At 32.2% G+C, this 16150-nt stretch overlaps 1 protein-coding gene across 1 annotated transcript; it reads left to right on the forward strand.

The window, feature by feature from the left end:
• The first annotated feature begins 6814 nt into the window (after positions 1–6814).
• Positions 6815–9064, forward strand: LOC146939684 (uncharacterized). The gene has a single exon (XM_085757944.1). It carries the CDS (start codon positions 7262–7264, stop codon positions 8240–8242), a length of 981 nt encoding a protein of 326 aa, XP_085614070.1. The 5' UTR covers positions 6815–7261; the 3' UTR covers positions 8243–9064.
• Positions 9065–16150: the final 7086 nt, after the last annotated feature.

Below are 16150 nucleotides of genomic sequence, written 5' to 3' on the forward strand. Positions count from 1 at the left end.
TTAAATAGGTCATTTGGATGATACGAAACTCGTTTGGGATGATGTTGATAAAATTTCAGAGTTAGACAGTTTAAGATGAAATATTTAGGCCTCCTTTCTTGATTTTTGGAAATTGAAGTTTCAATGTTATTTTCTTTCTTAATGTAAGCATAAGGGAACTCCTCTCAATATTAATGTCTGATATAACTCTTTCACCACCATTAGACTTGATATTGCTCTTTCAGTGACAACATGTTGTTAGTCAATTTGTTGTTTCTCAGTTGTTCTTCCCATCCTACATTATCTTCAAGACACTCAATTCTAAAGATTTCCACCATTCTATCACTATTTAAATCACGTACAACTTCTTTTTCATGAATGCTCCAAACATAATGTTCTTCATTGGCACCTCACTCAACCTCATATTTAGCGCAACACCGTCATTTGATCTTGGTTTCTTCTTCAATGCAAACAATTGATTTTCTTATCAAATTCCATTTCATTAGACGATGTAGGATTTTAATTACTATCAAACTATCTATTTCATGCCATGAGTTTTGAGAGGGACATTAATTAACATAGAGCAGATAGTGATTTGTCTTTATTGGTGGAAAGTGATTGTGACTTGTCTTTATTGGTGGAAAAGTGTTTTATCCCTCCAAGGAGAGGAGGGGAGAAATCACTGGCCATTACCAATATAAGCATGAGATGCTCTATGTTAATTTACAAGAAATGAGGTAGGAGACTTCTTTATTTATATAACATAGCTCCTATTCAAAGTTTACTAACTACCCGATGTGGGACAAGTTCAACATGTACTCATGCTTTTATGATAGTAGTAGTAACCTATATATCTCTAAATTTTTGTAAAAATTAAAGGTTTAATTGCACTTTTCCCCCCTATAGTTTGCCAATTGTGCGATTTTGCACCCCTTTCTGATTTCAAAGTCCCCCATGACTTTTAGTGATGGTGTGGCTGTTTTTGATAATTTAATGTTTGCCATGTGTGTAATTCTATTTTTTAAAAAACAAAAAAAAAGTAATTATAAGATTTTGAGAAAGGGAGTTACACGTGACCCCTTTGTGACTCTTGCAAAAGGGGATAAAAAACTGAAATCCCTAATTTCCATCCATCTTCTTCCTCATTCCTTCGATCTTCTTCCCTCATTCTTCTACCTTTTGCTCGCTTTCTGCTAGCTTTTGCTAGCTTTCTCCTATCCTTTTCTTCCATCAATCTTCTTCCTCGTTGATTGTAATGTTCTTGCTGGTTTGATTGTATATAGGAACACTACAAATTTAGAGATCAAGTTTTACATTCATATATACGAACACTACAATTTTGCAGTTGTTTGTTTTCACAAACTTTTAGTGCTCTGCTTTGAAATAAGACATCAATTATATTAAAAAGTGTCCTTTACCTTCGTTTGAGTTGTATAAGCCACTACCTATGGCAATGGTTGCAATGTTCCATGCATTATCAACATGGTAACTTGACAAAGTTATCATAATTCTTCATTATTAGGACAATGCTAATCAAATCAAATCTATTCCATTGCCAAAGCCATCTAAATTTAAAAATTCATCACATGTTGTAAATTTAATGTAAAAAATAATCAATCCTATTGAAAAATGTCCTTGTAAGGTAAAACTGCTTTGGGTGTTGTTTGGTGACTGGTGGCGCAGTTGTGTTTGCCTTGGAGATGTGCGTTTTTTTTTTAACTGTGTTTTGGTGATTGTTAGGCAGTTGACAGTTTGGTATTGTTTAGGCTTGCTGTTAGTTTCTGTTCAGCTGTGTACCAGATTAGGTTTTTGAACTTTCTGGCTGTGTTTTTTAGACTCTCACGTTTGTGTGGTGTGGTCTCTTAAGCCAGCTTCTGCTTTGTAATCCTATTAGCCTTTAGTACTTCTTGTGCTTGGCTTTAATTGATATAAGCTGTTTCAAAAAAAAAAAACACACATCACATGTAAATGACACAACCAATAAAAAATGCAGGGTACAGACTATGAATAAACAAAACAAAATTACCAGAACAATGATATCTCATAACCTAAAATAAAAAATTGCAATGATATCTCACGTGACTCCCTTTCTCAAAATCTGAAAATACCATTTTTTTTAAAAAAAAATATATAATTACACACGTGGCACACATTAAATGATCAAAAACCGACACACCATCACTAAATGTCATGGGGGACCATAACGGGGGGGGGGGGGGGGGGGGGGGGGGGGTGCAATTAAGCCAAAATTAAATTAAACTATTTTGGTTGATAGCATTAGTATTTTCATTGTTTATTTTATATTTTTAATTAAATAATTTTGTTATTCTTAGTGTACTAATTATTATATTTAAACGTACCACAAACCTAAGTATACCGACTATACATACCCCCTACTACCGAATTTTTTAAGAGTTGCGAACCACATCCCCGAATTTGTACCACGTACCGAAGCGAATTGCGAACCGTGTGAATATGATTTTACTACTAATTGTATGATTTGCTTCACATTTTTAACAATAGTGGAAAATTCATTGAAGTATAAGTGCTTATATAATCAGTTATTGCAGGTATTTTATAGTTTCATTGAGATATGGCAGGCTACTTTGAATGATCAAACCAAATCATAATCTGCCACAAGATGATCCAATGCTATTAATATGCAACCAGCTTGATTTGCTCCAACTGAGGGATGTTTAAATTAGAACGAATTGGTATATTACCCTCTTTTACCTCTCTTGAATTTTGTCACTACGACAGAAACCTCTCCTTTTTTAATAAAAATAAAGAAAATTCAGAGGTACATGTAAGTTAATATGCATATTTTTTGTGGGTTTTACAATAGAGAAGAGATTAGTGTAATGCAAGTATACAGAGATATTAGAACATTAAGGTCTTAAATTCAGTCAAGTTACAAGCAAGTTTGTTCTTGCCTTTTTTGGAACTACAATTTCATGGCCATGTCTTGTTTTAGATTTTGTTTGTACGTAATTCTAAATTCTGTAGCGGGTTTTTACTTTAATTTATGAAACTGAGATATTGACCTTGGTTTCTTAGCTTTGATTGATGCAATCATTTTGAAAAATTTCTTGAGATACTCAAAGTAATTCACATGAGCATACCCTTGATTGATGCAATCCATCATATATCAATATATGCAAGGTTCATGAAAGATATTCTCACTAAGAGGAAGATGTGGGGAGAGTTTGAAATAATTGTTATGACCAAGGAGTTCATCCAGCAACTCTAAAGAAAAATACCTCCAAAATTGAAGGATCCAAACAATTTTACCATTCTGTGTTATTTGGGACATTTACAGTGGGAAATCCTTTGTGATTTAGGGGCTAGCATCAAGTTAATGTCATGTGCATATTTAACAAATTGGGAATTGGAGTAGCTAGGCCTAAAACATTGATGCATCGGAACCATATGTTACCCTCAAGAAAAAGTAGAAAACCTCCTTATAAGGGTACAAACATTTCTGGTTCTAGCTGATTTTGTGATCATGGATTTTGTAGTTAACGATGAACTTCTCATCATTCTTTGAAGACCTTTTCTAACCACATGGAGGATTCTCACTGAAGTGGAAAAAGGGAGCCAACAATTAGGGCAAATGATCACGACATCACTTTCAATGTGCTCAATGCATTGAAATACCCCAATGATGACATCGAAGATTGTTTCACTATTAGATTATAGGGCTATATGATTCATGACCAGCGTTTGTTCAACCAAAATGAACAAGAGGACTTAGGTCTACAAGATGCTAAGGAATTGGAAAAAGCACCTTAGCTCTACAAGATCGAAGCAACTGAAAGAAACAGGTCTGATCAATGACAATCTTGAAGCAAAAATTACTTTTTCCATCCTATTAGTTACTCACGCGTCCCATTTTTTTCCTCCCAAACACCACTTGCTGGACAAATATAATTGAACCATGTTTTGGCAAATAGTTTGAATCCTTCTATTCTCCAGAATTGGAGATCATTGCATACAATATTAAAAAATGCATAATTAAAATTGACCAATATTAGAAAAGACAAAAATTGTAAAGAGGGAATAAAACATTCATTTTATTAATAGATCATATTTGTTTCCATGAAAATGTTTAGTATAACAAATTGGCTTTGGAATAAACCAGACACCGATATTGCTTCCGCCATCACCGCTACAGGATTCATCGTTGATAAACGAGATGGAATTATACTCGCCAATCACCATGTCTTCATTTAACATAGTGATTTGTTTGATGGGTTCTAAATGATGTAGCATATTAGCAATTGACACTTACTGATATTTGCTTTACGGGTATAGATTGGTTCGATTGGCTGATAGGGTGGTGGCCCTCAATGTTGGGAGCAAGATATAAAGTGCATCAATATTAATTTTCATGAAAGGTTTCATTGTCAACGACAACTATTTGTCTCCCAAAAAATACAACTATTTGTCCCATCTTTTCTCTAATATTTATCTATGACTCTTATATGTGTGTATTTTTTAGTTATCAATAACAAATATTTGACTTATTCTTTTATGTTTATTTATTAGTGGTAAAATACTAATCCCATTTTTTACGCATCACAAACAAATATTTGTCCATTATCAGTTATAGTTATCAACGACAAATATTTATTTGATATTTTTATATATTAATGGTTGACTTTTCTCTTGTGTATTTCAAGTAAGAGTAAAATAAAAAACAATAGAGTAAAAGTGAGTGAAAAAATTAAGAAAATAGTAATAAAGAAGTTGGACATAAAGAGAATGAGAGAGAGAGAGAGAGAGAGAGGTTTTCTTAATAAATAGTGAAATTAATAAAGAGTGAAAAGTGGAAAACAAAATGGAATGGAGCAGTTTAATTAAAAAGAAAGAACTTGTTTGTTTCAAAGAGGAAGGAGGATTCAAATAAGATAATATTTTTCTTGTTTAATGAAATAAAAATATGAAACTTAATTCTAGTTCAGTTATTATGACAAAATTATCCTTGATTTTATTTAAGTGTCATTTAATTAAATTGGATTAATTTGATAATTTAATATGTATGTTATTTTCTCGAATATATAGTTGATAATATTAATTGGTTGTAAAAAAACTTGTCAAAAATAATTGATTGTAAATTTTTTATAAAGAAACATAGTAAAATATATACACATGTTAGCGCAATAGTAAAACAAAAAAGAGCATATAGATAGGTACGCAGTGTCCGTCTACACACTAGTTTTTTTTTTTTTTTTTTGTGATGGTCGAGGTTCGAACCCGGACCTTGCATATTTTTATGCATTGTCCATACCAACTGAGCTAAGCTCACGAGGACAGTTTGATATAATAATTATATTTATAAAACTTAACTTATTTTGTTTAAAAATGTATAAAGTGTGTGCATAAAAAAGTAGCCCTTTAAGATCCTTTTCAACTGTTTCTAAAGAAATTTGAACTTGCAAATATATATATATATATATATATATATATATATATATATATATATATATATAATGTGAAGAAAAAAATTTGATTCACTTATTCAATAACTATGTTTTTATTATGGTAAATGATATGTGATAGTTTTGAGGTGCCAACACATTTAGATGACATGTCTGACATGTGATCATTTTGCAATATAACTTTTGCTTAAATAAAAATCGCTAATTATTGTGTGTGATATATATGGGATCTTGAATTTTCATGTTATGCTATTATTGAACTAAATAACTCAATAAATAGATGGTGGTCATGTTGTTGTTTTTTACTCACGTTTTTGCAATGTTTAAGCTTATATTGTATGCTTGGACTCATGATTTTGTTATTGGATTTGCCGAGGGCTTATTTTTTATGTTTCCTGTTTTAGATTAAATGTATTTTTGATGAATGTTAGGTGAAGTTGATATGATAGTCTTGAACTAAATAAATAGCTTGTGGTCATGTTTTTTGCTCGTACTTTTGTAATGGTTAATCTTAAATTTTATTTTGGACTCGTGATTTTTTTTATTATCACACTTAAATTGTATTTGTTAATGGCATGTTATATGATGCTTTGGCCAATCTTTTTAAATTTTTTCTAGGTAGTAATAGTCAATCTTTGATAATATTAAGTAAATATCTTTCTCGTTATATAGATTATCATATAATGTTAAAATCTTTATTAAAGAGGACTTCGAAGTTGTAATATATTCGTACCACTTGAAAGCGGACAATTACAAGATTCGACTTCTGGCTCCACATGCGTTAGAGTAAGCGGTATCTTTAATTTAATTATTTCCTAGGAAAAAAATTATCTTATTTTAATTATAAAAGTGCGGTTTTGTGAGTATCAACGGCCAACGAGAACTACATTCTGGTCTCTTGTTAAATTAGATTCGATACTTTATTTTTACATGCAAAACCAAATTGTTTTGTACTATCCTTAGATAAAATGATATAGCGGTACTTATCAGTTGGTCTCTGGATTCGACAACCCTTTATACTAAAACCGATATAGTCATACACTTGCGACGTATCACCCTTGTTGTGACAAAGATTCTTTAGAAGCTTAGTGCTAGAAAGATCTCAACTTTCATTTTCTCAAAGGATCAAGCTTTAAGACAATCGTTTTGAAAAATTTCTTGAGATACTCAAAGTAATGCACATGAGCATACCATTGATTGATGCAATCCATCATATATCAATATATGCAAGGTTCATGAAAGATATTCTTGTTAGACAATATGTAATGGGCCTTTGGTTGTAATTGGGCTAAGGGTAGTTTAGTCTTTTTTAAATGTCTAGTATTTATACTCTATTGTTACTCTTTCTTCATTGAACTATGGTTATTCTAATGAAAACCCTAGCCGTATTTCTCTATTGTTAACATGGTATCACAGAGCTTGGTTGATTCGATGTAATGTTGTTGTGTCTCGGTTACCAAAAATAATTGGATCGCAAGGTGGGTATTGATTGTCTGGCTTTTGTTTATGCGTTTCGGCTTTGTGTGGGTAGCAGAAGGGCTTGCGTTTCTTATCTGATTGGTTTGCAATTTAGAGAAGGTAACATTTGTTTTGTTTTATTTGTTTTGGATTTAACCAGTTGGATTAAGGGCATACATATTTAACAAGAGGCATATCACTAATTTCATGCATTTTGGTAACATTGGGCATATCACGTTTGACTAAAGGCATACATCTTTTATTGCATTTTGCTCGGTGTATTGGAGTTTGCTAGTTGGATTTGTTTTGTTTTTTTTTCTCCCACTGTCAGTTGTGTGCTTCTGTTATACTGTTTTGGTTCCCTCGTTTTGTGCTTATTTGCAATGGCTAGTGACAAGGATGATTCTATCCAATCTATCAGTGTCCAACTAAATGGAGAAAATTATTCTTATTGGAGTTATGTAATGAAAAATTTTCTGATAGGAAAAGATATGTGGAGTTATATTGATGGACTTTATGTTAAGCCTACGGATAAAAAGGATGTTGATAAGTATGCAGAAGCTTTGAAAACATGGAATAAAGGGAATTCAAAAATTATTACTTGGATCAATAATTCAGTTTCTCAGTCAATAGGTATGCAACTGGCAAAATTTGATACTGCTCAAGAGGTTTGGGGTTATTTGAAACGTTTGTATGAGCAATCCAATTTTGCAAAACGGTACAAGTTGGAGAGTGATATTAGGGATCTTAAACATAATAATTTGACTATTCATGAATTCTATTTGGCCATGACTAATTTGTGGGATCAGTTAGCTCTTATGGAATCATCTGAATTGAAAGGTGTTAAAGCGTACACTGACCAAAGAGAAGAACAACGTTTGGTACAACTTCTGATGGCTCTTCGTGATGATTTTGAGGGACTTCGTGGAGCTATTTTGCATCGTAATCCTCTTTCTAGTGTTGATTCAGTGGTTAGTGAATTGTTGGCAGAAGAAACTCGGCTTAAGTCTCAGCCTAATTTGCATCATGAAAAAGGAATTATCCCGAATCCTCCATCTGTTTTTGCGACTCCTTTTCACAAAGGAAAACCTCAAGGCAGGGCTAGTATTGGTAGTGATGAATGTGCATTTTGCAAGGAGAAAGGTCATTGGAAAGCACAATGTCCAAAGTTATTGAAGGGAAATAGAACAAATTTTATGGCTCCATCATCCAATGTTGTTTCTCCTATTGCTCCTACAATGGTTGGTACTTCACAAGCATCTGATCTTGTTGCACAATTTCAAAAGTTTCTCTCTACTCAGCCACATGCTATGTCTGCCTCCTCTGGATCCATAATTCAGGAGGCTGATTGGGACATGTCGTAGACTTGAGGACTTTATGTATTGGAAGAGGTTTAATGATTCTTCTCTTTAATTGTCTCTTCTATGATTGTCTTCCTCTCTTTGGTTCTTTCTTCTTCTGATTGATTGTTCCCCCTATTGCTTCTTTGATTGATTGTCTCTCTCCCTTTTGATTGTCTCTCTTCCTCTCCCTTTTGGTTCTTCTGTTTGGTTGCTCCTCTCCCTTTTGATTCTTCTGTTTGGTTGCTCCTCTCCCTTTTGATTCTTCTGATTGGTTTCTTCCCTCTTTTGATTCTTCTTTGTTTGATTGGTATTCTCCCTCATTGGCTTCTTTTGTTTGATTGTTCCTCTCTCTATTTGGTTCTTCTCTTTGATTGTCTATCTCTATTGGATCTTTTGTTTGATTGCTTCTTTCTCCCTATTTGGTTTCTTTTGTCTGATTGCCTCTCTGTGTTGGTTTCTTCTGTTTTGGTTGCTTCACTGTCGGTTCTTCTATTTGGTTTGGATCAAAATTGTTTGGTTTAAATTGGCTTGGTTTGATTTGGCTCATCTCTTTGTTGGTTCATCTATTTAGGCGGTGCATCTCTTTATGTTGGCTCATCTCTTTATGTTGGTTACTATGTTAGAATTTTATTTTATGTATTACTGAATAAGTTTGCATTTCTTGTTTGTCAAACTCTCAATGTTCCATGTTAATGCATTGTGAGTTTGAGGGGAGATGTTAGACAATATGTAATGGGCCTTTGGTTGTAATTGGGCTAAGGGTAGTTTAGTCTTTTTTAGTGTCTAGTATTTATACTCTATTGTTACTCTTTCTTCATTGAACTATGGTTATTCTAATGAAAACCCTAGCCGTATTTCTCTATTGTTAACAATTCTCACTAAGAGGAAGATGTTGGGAGAGTTTGAAATAGTTGTTATGACCAAGGAGTTCATCCAGCTACTCCATAATACCTCCAAAATTGAAGGATCCAGACAATTTTTCCATTCTATGTTATTTGGGAAACTTGCAGTGGGAAACCCTTTATGATTTAGGGACTAGCATCAAGTTAAGGCCATGTCCGTATTCAACAAATTGGGAATTGAAGTTGCTAGGCCTTACCACATTGATTTTCCAGCGACTGAACCATATGTTACCCTTAAGGAAAGATAGAAAACATCCTTATTTGTGTTTCCAGCTGATTTTGTGATCATGTATTTTGTAGTTGATGATGAAGTTCTCGTCATTCTTTGAAGACATGTCCTAACCACACGGCGGATTCTCATTAAAGTGGAAAGAGGGGAGCTAACAATTAGGGTAAATGATGAAGACATCACATTTAATGTGCTCAAATGCATTGAAATGCCCCAGTGATGACATTGAAGATTGTGTCTCTATTAGATCATAGGGCAATATGATTCATGAGCAGCGCTTGTTCAACCAAAATGAACCAGAAGAAGAGTTAGCTCTGCAAGATGCTAAGGAATTGAAAGAAGCAGCCTGATCAATGACAATCTTGAAGCAATAACATATTATCCAAGTGGAGTTATTAAGGATAATATCTCGGTGACATTTAACATACACAAATGTTAAATTTGTGTACGGGTACGCAGGCTAAATTCGTGTTCTACCTTCTTGCTATGACATTGGGTATGTGAAAAGTGATGAAATCATGTTGTTGTTATGTCAAAAGCTATGTTTGATTATGTTAAATTGTTGCTTTTGAGACTTATGATGAATTGAGTGAAAACCATGTTATTTGAAGTATAAGTTGATGTGTTAAAGTTGGGGAAAGAGCTTAAATGAAGTGCTTGAACCTTTAAAAATGATTTTAAACAGTTTGGGTATATTGGGGATTAAAATGGGAAGTTTTGGGATGATTTGAGGGTGATCCCGAGGCTAAAAATATGTTTTCCAGGTCATTGAATCGATTCAAGAAAGTTTGAATGGTATCAAAATGCATTTGGATAGTTTGAATCGATTCAGGCATTTTTGAATCATGCCAATGCTTCTCTCTGACTACTTGAATCGATTCAAAAAGACGTGAATCGATTCAACCTTAAGTGTCTTCATAAAAGTTATAGATATGGATGTTAGTTTTCTTTTGCCTTTAGGTTGACTCCATTCGGACATTTAGAACTTGAGTTATGATCAAAATATTACACATGGGTCATGCTGCGTTTATCATGAAATTTCAGTATAAGGTTTACAATGAACTATGAAACATCTAAGAAAGCAATAGTGACTGAGATTATATATAATGGATATGGTTAATTGATATGTGTTCAATGCTAGCTTAGGATTGAATTGTTTATGTGGGTTTAGATACGAAATGGAATTCAGTCAAATTCAGGCAAGTTTGTTCTTGCCTTTTTTGGAACTACAATTTCATGACCATGTCTTGTTTTAGATTTTGTTTGTACATAATTTTAAATTCTGTAGTAGGCTTTTACTTTAATTTATGAAACTGAGATATTGGCCTTGGTTTCTTAGCTTATATGTCCATCTTGAAACTTAGGGTCTCTTGCACATTTGAGCGATTTATTTATGAACTTTCCGATCGGGTTTCTTTATGCACTTTCACATTATTTGTTCTTTTTAAATTCTTTTCTTTATTGATGTTGAGGTGGATGGTGAACCTTTCTTTTTCATTTTCAGAAATATTGGATTTTGGGATCATATACCACTACCAGACAGCTTTGGTTTGGAAAACAAATCTAAAATTTACCTTGAAAAATTTCTTTGAGTTTGAAATAGTATATCCTGAGCCAATCACATATTTTTCATGATTTGGTTCCTCTCCAGTATGTTGAATTAATTCAACAGTTGAGAGACCACAAAAATTAATTATAATATATACACAAAATTTATGTTTTGATAAGCATTAAACACAAAGTTTACCATCAAAAAGTTAAATTACACACCTTAAAAATTCAAAATAGTTATCTAGACATTTTGAGTAATATGAAAGTGTGATAGTAATGCATACCAAGATAGAGAAGAGAGTGGATCACAATGTAATTTTATTTAAAAATAAAAAAAAATTTAGTAATTTCCTCTATAAAAGCCCCTTTGAGCCCTAAAGGGGCTCCACCACCGATCATACTATTTACCATACAAATTGGCTTCCTTGATTCGTCCTCAACCTTTTCTGATATTGTCTTTGGATGGCATCCACTCATCAAAACAAGTGATGGTTTTATGTGGATATGGTTATGAGTAGTCATACTAGTCAATTAGGCATTAGCACATATTTAGCTCATCACCATATTCATCAAAAACCAAAATTAAAAAAAAAATTAAATTCAAAACGCAACTCATTATCTCCAACATCAACAACAACAACAACAACATCGTCAAATCCCCAAATAAAAAAGTCGCATTCATAAAAAATAAAAAAAAAATCACCCAAAAAAGCAATAAAATAATTAAAAGACTAATACACATTTAAACTTTTAGTGGGGGCAGCTGCCTTCAATGGGATGTACTTGCATCCATTTTTGGTTGTTGTCGTTTGAAATGTGGAAATTATTTATTTATCTAAAAGAAAAAAAAAAGAAAAAACAGTTTTGATGAGTAATTTCAGGTTAAAATTGACCATAAACTAGTCTAATAGATTAAAAAGAGAGAGTAATAACAAGTCATTTACGGGTCATCACACAAAGTTCTTTTTATTCTAGAATCTTTTTATTCGTCAATATATTAGGCAAATTGATATGTGCATCGGCGTCAAGCAAATTACTTGCCATGCCCTGCTACATTATGAAGGAAAAATGGGGTTCCTGTCCAACGACACTGAAGTGTGTGTTTTTTCAAATTTTTGGTTTTTAAATGTGGTTAGGCGTATTTTTGTCATTTTAAGATGTCTGAAAGCAATTTTGAAAGCTTAAAAGCAAATTCTTTAATTAGTGCAACTTTTTTTAGGGCATAATTAGTGAAAAAAATTGAAAAGTAGGTCCGATAGAATTTTTTTTTTTGAGAGAGTAGGTCCGATAGATTATTATACCTCATATTTAAATTGTTACTTTTCTCACCCTACTACATTCTTATACGACTTATTTCTTTTACAAAAATGTATATGGGATTTCAGATTCTATAATCTAAACACAACAGTTTGGATGTGTTCGGATTATAGAATTCGAAATATGCTTATATATAAGCAACAATCATGATTTTTTCTATTTCAGCAATTGCGAATTTCACTACTTTTAAAAACAAAGTAAAAAAAAGATAAAACCATTTAAAATAAAATAAAAAGATATAAAAATACCACAAAATTTTTTTAAAAATCAAATAAAACTATGCAATTTTTTTTCGGATTTTTCTGAGAATAAGAAAGAAAGAAAACTGAAAAAACGAGTCTAAAAGAATGGAATTTTGGATTACGAGGGACATAGTCTCGTAAGAAGTCCCTTAGATGGAAGTTTTGATCCTTGATTTTATTTTATTTTATGATCGAGTAGTTCGAAAACTGAATTTTTGATTGAGACATAGCGAAATAAGGTTAGGAAGATTAATATGGTACTTAAACTGGTTATTCATGTTACAAACAAGCTCAATATTTATGTCGATGCAATTTAGATTATATATTCCGAAACGTAAAGAACACTATATTTTTTAGGTGTCCGGATTATAATATTTGAATCGGTGAAAAACTTATTTTTCCTTAGAAACAGGGAAAAAAATCATTTCGGATTATAGAATCCAAAAATTCAATGAACATTTTCGTTAAAAAAAAAAAAACAGGACACACGAGAAATCAGTAAGGTTAGAATTATAAGCTTCATATTTATTTATTATTGGGCCAAGCACACTTATATCTAATCCAGTTTCTTTGAGCCGTTTCCATCATTTCTTTTCTCTTTTTTCTCTCATCATGACTATGCATCTCCTAAAAAGGGTTCATCAAGCAAATGTTATTTTCAAAGAATCATTGTTCAAGGTTTTAATTTCAATTGAAGGTGTTTGTGTTTTTTATAACATGCAGCTATTCTTTTGTGCTTTTTTGTTTGGGAAAAAATATGTTGAATAAATCTAAAAAAGAAAGAAATAAAATTGAAAACTGCCGACTACTGGCGGAAGGCTCTTGCAAAAAGTTGTTCCCTCTGTCGTTGTCCTCTGCGTCACCGCCACACGTGCTTTCGACACCGATATTGCTTCCGCCATCACCACTACGGGATTCATCGTTGATAAACGGCGTGGTATTATAATCACCAATCAATGTCTTCATTTGACACAGTGATTTGTTTTGATGGGTAAATGTAGCATATTAGCAATTGACACTTACAGATTGCAATCGTATGCTCATGTTTGCTTTACTGGTATAGCTGATAGGCTGGTGACCCTCAATGTGGAGTAAGATATAAAGTGCATCAATATTAATCTTCACAAAAGGTTTCATTGTCAATGACAACTATTTGTCTTTGTTATATTTTTTAGTTATCAATAACAAATATTTGACTTATTCTTTTACATTTATTTTTATTATTGGTAAAATATTAATCCCATTTTTTATGTATCATTAACAAATATTTGTCCCATTATCTTTTATAGTTTTTATTTCCATTATCTTTTATAGTTTTTTTTTTGTTTGTCAAGTAATCTAGTGGCAAGATTCACACACATTATGTGTGGAAAAGTGGGGAATCCGGGGTTTGAACCCCAACCCCTACACAAATTATCCCTGGTAGCTACCAACTGAGCTACACTTACAGGACCAATGTGAAAAGTGGAAAACAAAATGAAATGCAGCAGTTTAATTAAAAAGAAAAAACATGTCTGTTTGTTCCAAAGAGGAAGGAGGATTCAAATAAGATAATATTTTTCTTGTTTAATGGAATAAAAATAGAAAATTTAACTCTAGTTCAGTTATTATGACAAATTTATCCTTGATTTTATTTAAGTGTCATTTAATTAAATTGGATTAATTTTATAATTTAATATGTAGGTTATTTTCTCAAATATTAGTTGATAATGTTAATTAATTGTTAAAAAATTGTCAAAATTAATTGATTGAATTTTTTTTTTATAAAGAAACATTGTAAAATATATACACATGTTAGCGCAATAGTAAAACAAAAAAGAGCAGACAGACAGCTACGAAGTGTCCGTCTACACACTAGTTTGATATAATAATTATATTTATAAAACTTGATTTATTTTTTTTTAAAAATGTATAAAGTGTGTATAAAAAAGTAGCCCTAAAAGATCTTTTTCAACTGTTGCTAAAGAAATTTGAACATGCAAATTATTAATATATATATATATATATATATATATATATCAAAGATAATATAAAAATAATATTTGATTCAATTGTTCAATAACTCAATAATTATTTTTTGAGTATGATAAATGAAATGTGATAGTTTTGAGGTGCCAACGCATTGAGATGACATTTCTGACATGTGATGATTTTGCACTATAATTTTAGCTGAAACAAAAATTGTTAATTATTGTGTGTGTGTATATGTGATCTTGAATTTTCATGTTATGCTAATATTGAACTAAATAACTCAATAAATAGATGGTGGTCATGTTATTTTTTACTCATGTTTTTGCAATGTTTAAGTTTACATTGTATGCTTAGACTCATGATTTTCTTATTGGATTTGCCAAGGGTTCATTTTTACGATGTTTCTTGTTTTAGATGAAATGTATTTTTGGTGAATGTTAGGTGAAGTTGATATGATAATAGTCTTGAACTAAACAAAAAGATTGTGGTCATGTTTTTTGCTCGTGCTTTTGTAATGGTTAATCTTAAATTTTATTTTTGGACTCATAATTTTGTTATTGTCACACTTAAATTGTATTTGTTAATGGCATGTTTTATGATGCTTTTGTAACATCTCAAACGACTTTAAGCATTGTCGACTGACCCTACAAACCAACACGAATCTTTTCAGCGTGTTTTGTCCTCACTCGCACGCTTATCGAGAAACTTCCCTGTAGGTCACCCATCCAAAGACTACTTCAAGTCAAGCACATCAAGCTTAACTGTGGAATTCTTATGGAATGGGCTACCAAAAAGAAGGTGCATCTTGTTGATATATGTAGTACCAAACAATTCTTATAAGCCTTCTTTCAACCATGTAGTCTCATACCTACACGGCCTCAGAATCCCTCTCATTCCGATGTGATTTGGTTCCTCTATAAGCTGTCGGGAGCCGCTCATTGTCGTGTCTTGTGCACCGACGATCACTCCTCTGCCCTCGTCAGCCGTGGGTGTTACAGCTTTGGCCAATCTTTTTAATTTTTTTTCTAGGTAGTAATAGCCAATCTTTGATACAATATTATGTTAAGTAAATATCTCGCTCATTATATAGATTATCATATAATGTTAAAAATTGATAAAATTTAACAAACTAATTGCATGACTAATTGTAGCTTGGTCCATAAAGATCTCAACTTCCATTTCCTCAAAGGATCAATCAAGTTTTACATGACAATCATTTTGATTTATTTTTTTTAGATACTCAAAGTAATTCACACCAGCATACCCTTGATTGATGCAATCCATCATATGTCATGCAAGGTTCATGAAATATATTCTCACTAAGAGGAAGATTTTGGGAGAGTTTGAAATAGTTGTTATGACCAAGGAGTTCATCCAGCTACTCCATAATACCTCCAAAATTGAAGGATCCAGACAATTTTACCATTCTGTGTTATTTGGGAAACTTGTAGTGGGAAATCCTTTATGATTTAGGGGCTAGCATCAAGTTAATGCCATGTCCATATTCAACGAATTTAGAATTGAAGTTGCTAGGCCTACAACATTGAAAGATAGAAAACATCCTTATTTGTGTTTCCAGCTGATTTTGTGATCATGTATTTTGTAGTTGATAATGAAGTTCTTGTCATTCTTTAAAGACATGTCCTAACGACACGGCGGATTCTGATTAAAGTGGAAAGATGAAGACATCTCTGTTGGAACAAAATGTGTTTAACAA

The sequence above is a fragment of the Medicago sativa genome, chromosome 3, assembly GCF_051527215.1.
Source record: "Medicago sativa cultivar Bolivia chromosome 3, Bolivia_mono, whole genome shotgun sequence".
Lineage (NCBI taxonomy): Eukaryota > Viridiplantae > Streptophyta > Magnoliopsida > Fabales > Fabaceae > Medicago > Medicago sativa.

Coding starts and splice junctions, on each gene's coding strand:
- LOC146939684 (XM_085757944.1), top strand. CDS start 7,262: ATGGCTAGTGACAAGGATGATTCTATCCAATCTATCAGTGTCCAACTA.